The 6,000-nt window shown below is 40.9% G+C and overlaps 1 protein-coding gene across 2 annotated transcripts in view; it reads right to left on the reverse strand.

The window, feature by feature from the left end:
* The window catches only part of cul3b (cullin 3b), a 16,428-nt gene extending 10,776 nt beyond the window's left edge, over positions 1–5,652 (reverse strand). For both annotated transcript variants that reach the window (XM_022207642.2, XM_022207641.2), the window contains exons 1-2: positions 5,377–5,652; positions 2,735–2,932 (exon numbers count right to left, since the gene is read on the reverse strand). In XM_022207642.2, coding sequence (XP_022063334.1) covers positions 2,735–2,932; positions 5,377–5,439 — 261 coding nt within the window. In that variant the 5' untranslated portion in view covers positions 5,440–5,652. The remainder of the gene's footprint in view (positions 1–2,734; positions 2,933–5,376) is intronic.
* Positions 5,653–6,000: the final 348 nt, after the last annotated feature.

Below are 6,000 nucleotides of genomic sequence, written 5' to 3' on the forward strand. Positions count from 1 at the left end.
TGCGTCACTTGTCATGTCGCGGAGCCGTCCACTTCACCTGCAGAGCGAGTTGAACAGAGCGAGGTGGAGGCAGAGCAGAGGAGGTATTTTCAAAGGGAAGTAAATTCAACAAATGAAACATGACTGACACGGAGAAAACAGTTTGACCGAAGTCCTCAGAAGTGTGGGAGCATTTCACGCTTCACAAAACAAAGACATGCTGCGTGTCCACTACATGCGAACGCATGCATCTGAAAATTGCACTGATGCCGGGCGGTCACGAGCGGGCCACTACGTAGTCACGTGACCGGCTTGACAGCTTGACAGTCCGGTAGATGAGTCAATAAACACAGCGGCTGGGCCGCAAACTTTCTCTATTATTTGGAAAACACTTCAGGAAAAAGTATTTCTAAAGCATTTGAGGCAAGAAATAATCTGTGCAGCAGCTGAACCTGTCCTGGTTTTAGTTCACCGACGGCTAGTTTAGATGTTTAAGGACATCGAGTCTACTTTATGCAAATGAGCTGCAGGTAAACACACCGGATCACAGCTGGAAACGCACCAACCGGCCACATGCGATGTGTCGCATCTAGTGGACACGCGTCTTAAGTCACTGCATTATCCTACATTTGTTCCGTTTTAATGTGAGCAAACGTAATATCAGTCTCTCTGGTAGCTTGTCTGATGCTAGGGCTTGCTTATTAATTGATTAATAACAGTGATAGGGCGTGTGTGACTGTGAGACAGAGGTTTTATTTCACTTTCATCAGATAAAGCATGGTTTGAATATGCAGTGTTTCCCCTCCCATATAACCAGCGAGGCGGCCCGCCTCGTCGGTATAGGCGACATTGTCGCCTCACTGGTCCGCGGCGCAATATAAAAAAAAAACAAAAAAAAAAAACAAAAGTGCAGTGCAAATGGGGGTGCGCGGCTGCGGCGGAGACGGCCCGATAGTATATATAATTCCTTCCTTCCTTCCCCCCCCCATCAACAACTTGCACACTATGGTGGTAAAAATTTGAAGATTAAGCCTCAAGTTTTAATTTTCTGACAACATCAGAGTGAAGACACTGGTCTGTGTTGGAGTGAGGCAGGATGAATTGTATTGACAGGCTTCATGATGAGAAAGACATCATGTCCACCACAGCAAGCAGCTGTCTCACCGAGAGCATCCTCAACATGAACGTCACTGACGTGAGGCCTCTGTCAATGGTTGAAGATGAAGGCTTCACTATAATGATCTTATTTGTTCTGTCATTCAAAATCTTCTATTTCTGAATAAAGAGGCGGACATTAAAAATGTTTTTTTATCCGATTCATCAATTAATCGAAAAAATAATCTGCCGATTAATCGATTATTAAAATAATCGTTAGTTGCAGCCCCATTCACATCTCCAAATCCCTCTGTTTATAATAGCTTACTAGCAGTAATTGTTAGGCCTTATATAATCTATTAAACCAACCAAGAAGTAGAGTGACTGTTACAAAGAAAAAAAACAGAGTCAATCTTTCTGATTTAACAGGTGAAATGCAATTGCTAAGTTAAGTTTGGCTGGCATGAGATCAATGTTATTTTAAAAAAAAACTGCATCTAAACCAATACTAATGTTTTTCTTTCACAGTGATATCTGGATCATTATTAGATAATAAAAACACAATCAGGTGTCAGATCTCACTTTTTTGATCTATTGCTTCTTGTTGACATTCCCTGACTGCTAATTTACTAAGCCTGCCAAGTTGAGAATGCGCATTTAATTAAGCTGTATAACCATCTGGCTGGTATTCAACAGCAGCCTGCTGAAATATTATTCATTGGGTGACTGCAAACTGTAAGCTGCACAGAGGCATTCACTACAGATATCATGGACAAATTTATTTGTTTCTAATTACATGCTACAAAAAAAAAACACGTGACAGCTTAGGAACAACACTCCCTTATGGCTTCTCTAACTTATTAGCAGGAATTTGAAAACAAATTAATCTCATAGTTATGAGATAAGCATTTGACTGCCCTCCTTTGTGTTTTTTTAAGATACGGGTTGCTCAGAACAACCCACATTCACAAACATTTGGCATTTCCGTCACATCACGATAAATGGGCTTCTCCAGGTAAATAAACCATCTAAATGATTACTTAGAAAAAAACTACCTGGTCAACGCATCATTCAAAAACATATTTATGCTCCCCTGTAAAACATGAAACAATCACTGCTTTGTGAATGGCTATCAGACAGATTAGTTCCATTGTATAGCTGAAAAAAATAGAACAAAATTACCACTGATGGCCCAAAATCCTGAACAGTTCCCAGCCTGCCACAGTAAATTCACAATCTGTCACAAGGAGGTGTGAGTGAAGAGTTTTAAAAATCGACCAATAAAAAAAGACTTGACTAACAGCCTGTGAAATTGAGTTCTCCATCTTTTGAGCTTCAATGAAAGCTCACTCACACTCATAAAGCTGCACATGAATGGAAACAGCTAATATTTTCTGGCATTACCTTTGTTTTGCACGATTGACACACAAGCCAAGTGGTAAAATGAATCTTAATATAACGGCTATGACAGATTGGCACCAAACAAGAATTCAAGAAGTTGCCTAATATTTAGCTCCAACATACAATTTACAGCTCTGACTAAATTCTCTAGTGTGACAGGGAGGTGAAACACAGCTGTAAATGCTTCATTCAATCTGTCATCACTTGACTTGTTTTTTCTCTCTGTAACTGTGTTCGCCTGTCACTTCAGTAGCCTTACTTTGTTGATGAGGTGTTCAGTAACGACTTCCCGCAGGCCCGTGTACAGCTTCTCTCCATGTTTGTGGAGCACCATTGTGTAGGCATTCCTGTAAAGTTCCTCAAAGCTCAGGCCACTGTTGTTTTTCCTCTGAATCTCCTGGATGGCATTCTTCAGAAGGTCCCAGATGTTGTTGACGTACTTCTCATCCATCGTCATCTGCAAAAGGTAGCCAGTACTGGGTTGAAGAGGATGAACTTTACCAATAAATATCTGATAGAACACTTGCAACCAAAAATCCTGTTACCAAATGAAATCTTCTGACACACCCACCTCTGTGTAGTTTTGTCCTCACAATCTTCACAGATAACGTGGGTACAAATTGATAGTGCATTTTACGAATAGTCATTCCCAATTTTGGATTATTTACTTTGTTTCTGACAATGAGCCAGTCAGGGGCCATTTTCTTACACCTGAAGTGACAGCTTTTCCAACCCCTCCTCAACAACTTCCCATTGCTTGACTGTCTGTTCACAAATCTGTATACTTGCTATACTAGAACATGTGCAGAACCTCCCATGCCCTTGAAATCTCCATTAACTATATGATTTAATGCATAGATGTTTAAGGACAGGATAGGGTATGGTTGCTGTAGAGTGTGCTGATTATAGCAAATGAGGTAGGAGAAAGATGTACCCGAATGAATCATTTAGTGCAGAAGAAATGCCTTACATCAAAAAGGTGCCTAACATGACAGCTACATTAACGGCTCCAGGGTGCACAGATACCATATCAGCTCATTTTGAATCCATGAACAGGAAAGTATTATTGCACATAGCAAGAAAAACTTCTCTCCTATATGATCGCAGTGCTTTCCTGTAGTGATACACCTTTCTAATAACTTAGGAACAGAAAGGTAACAATTAAGCTCATACACAACACTGAGTACTGACATTTTTCTTTCAAACACTATTTTACGGGTCAAGACACACCTTTCAGTCTCTTTAGAAATCTCGAGCTGATCTCTCTGGTATGTAGCTACAGTAGCTGGACGGTTGGTCCATTTTGATTAGGTTGAATCAAATCTGCTAATCTCGCTCTTTCTGACATTATCTTAAAACCCAATTAACCCAGGAAATTACTGGTATAGGGTTTGGGCAGTCTTTCTCAATTTCTGCCATGCCCCATAGACATGAGCTTCAGAAAGAAGAATGTCCGTCAGAACAACGATCCAAGTCCATCTATTTACCAGTGTCAACTCTATAAGGGAAATGTAAAATAGAAAAAATGTATGCCAATATGTATGAATACATATAACAGTCAGTTAGTATTAAATATTTAAGTAACTGTAATGCATGTGCATACGTATGTATGGGTCTCTATATTTCTGTATCTGCCAATCCTGCATAATTTCTAAATGCAATGAAACCAACAAACTCAAAAAGCTTTACTCATTTTCTAATTTTCACCATTTTAGCAAGCTGTCATTGTTAAGAAAGAAATGCAGGAGAAGGGATTTATAACTCACCTACAGACAGAGTAAAAAACTTGCAGTTCTAGTTTAGCATAGCACTGAGCTGTGGTGCATCATCATAACTACAAAACTGTAATCTGGTGAATAATCAAAAGCTTTAAACTTAACCAGTTCCCTTCAACATGTCTGTGGGCTTCTCAATAATCAGACATGTTGGCCACAGGAGAGAACTTAATATGCGCCATCCCTTGTGAAGGAGGAACAGTGTGTGCTCCATCTCAGCAGACAAGTCCAAACACATGCATGTCAAGATTCTGGTCTTAGAGCAAGTTTCTGTCAGTAATGGGCCACATTCAACAGGCTCCCATAAGTGAAGGTCCTCATTGTATTAAGACGAGATAGGTATGGAGGGCACCGTAAGGAACATACAGCTTGAAATTGCTAAACTACTCAAAGATGTCAGGTTCCTGGATAATGTGGCTACATTCTCACTCAGCCAGTCACAGACAGGCTGATGTTTTCTGCAGAATGAGGTCAGTTCATAAATTACATGTCTGCAGACAAAGAAAGAGTCGGGGGACGACGAGAGAAATTTGGAATCACAATTTAAACATCAAAATGACAACTGATATAGATACAAATCCCCACAATTACAGATGCAAAACAGAACTAGGTTAGCTGGTTTGGTTTTCGTTAGCTCCCATTTGTAGCTGTAGTAACGCTGCTGGTTGCTCTTGCATGCTGGTGTAAATCTACCTGGCATGTTTAGTGCACAGAATCATTCGCATTCTGAGATTAGACACACAGAGGTCATGCATTTTTCAAAGAATGCCAAAAGGTGTGAAAACAACAAGTGTCAAGAGCCATGGCTAAGGGTTAGCGTCGGCTATGTCGACAGATCCTATCAACTAGCTAACGCCTGGGAAGTTCTAAGATAGTTAACCGTAAAAGACAATTTCAGTGCTTAATTAAACCTAGGACTACGGTAATATTATAATAGAATTACCACCTAAACACCCGAAGGTGAAGGTGACTGGACAATCTGACGGCTGTACTTTGTTTACGGACAGACAAGTCATATCTGCTGCTCAGCTGGTTAGCCTGCTAGCAGTTAGCCAGCAGCTCAGACCACGGTAATCGAGTCACCGCCCGGCGGGCAGGCAGAGCACCTACAGCGGGGAGCACTTACAGGAAAGGCCCGTATCCTCATTTTGGTGTCCTTCTTGGTGCCGCCTTTGCTGAGATTGGACATGGTTGCCTCGTCCGTGGGCTCTGTATTCACATGAAAATGTTCTCCGGGGAGGGACGGGGTTGACTACTGGTTTATGGAGCAGTCGACGAGCTTTCACTCGACCTCGTAGCTCCGCGTCCCGGCACCACAAGTTTATTGTTGACAGCCGAACGCCAAATCCGATAGTTCTTCATGCAGCAATGGCGGACTATCTGCAGTTCTCACTGCGCAGAACTCACGCACTCCAAATCACGCGAGAAATTAATAACTACGAACACTATCTTAACTTTGCGTTTTCTGTCGCACCTTCAAATAATTCACAGCTGAGCAAGGAATTTTGTAATTACAACATTTATTTAAATATGTGTACCTCATTTATTGTACCGCTAAAAGTAGAAATACGGTCCGTGTATGGACAAGGTACGTTTTATCCGTTTGTTTCCTGGCTATAAAAGACACAAGCAGAAACAAAAAATCAAGCCGTTTTTTCATTTTTTCGTTTTGAGCAAAAAACAAAAAAACAGGAAACGGTTCGGTTTTTCGTTTTTTCGTTTTGAACAAAAAAACAAAAAAAACAGGAAA

Source organism: Acanthochromis polyacanthus, chromosome 13 (genome assembly GCF_021347895.1).
Source record: "Acanthochromis polyacanthus isolate Apoly-LR-REF ecotype Palm Island chromosome 13, KAUST_Apoly_ChrSc, whole genome shotgun sequence".
In the NCBI taxonomy this organism is placed as follows: Eukaryota; Metazoa; Chordata; class Actinopteri; family Pomacentridae; genus Acanthochromis; species Acanthochromis polyacanthus.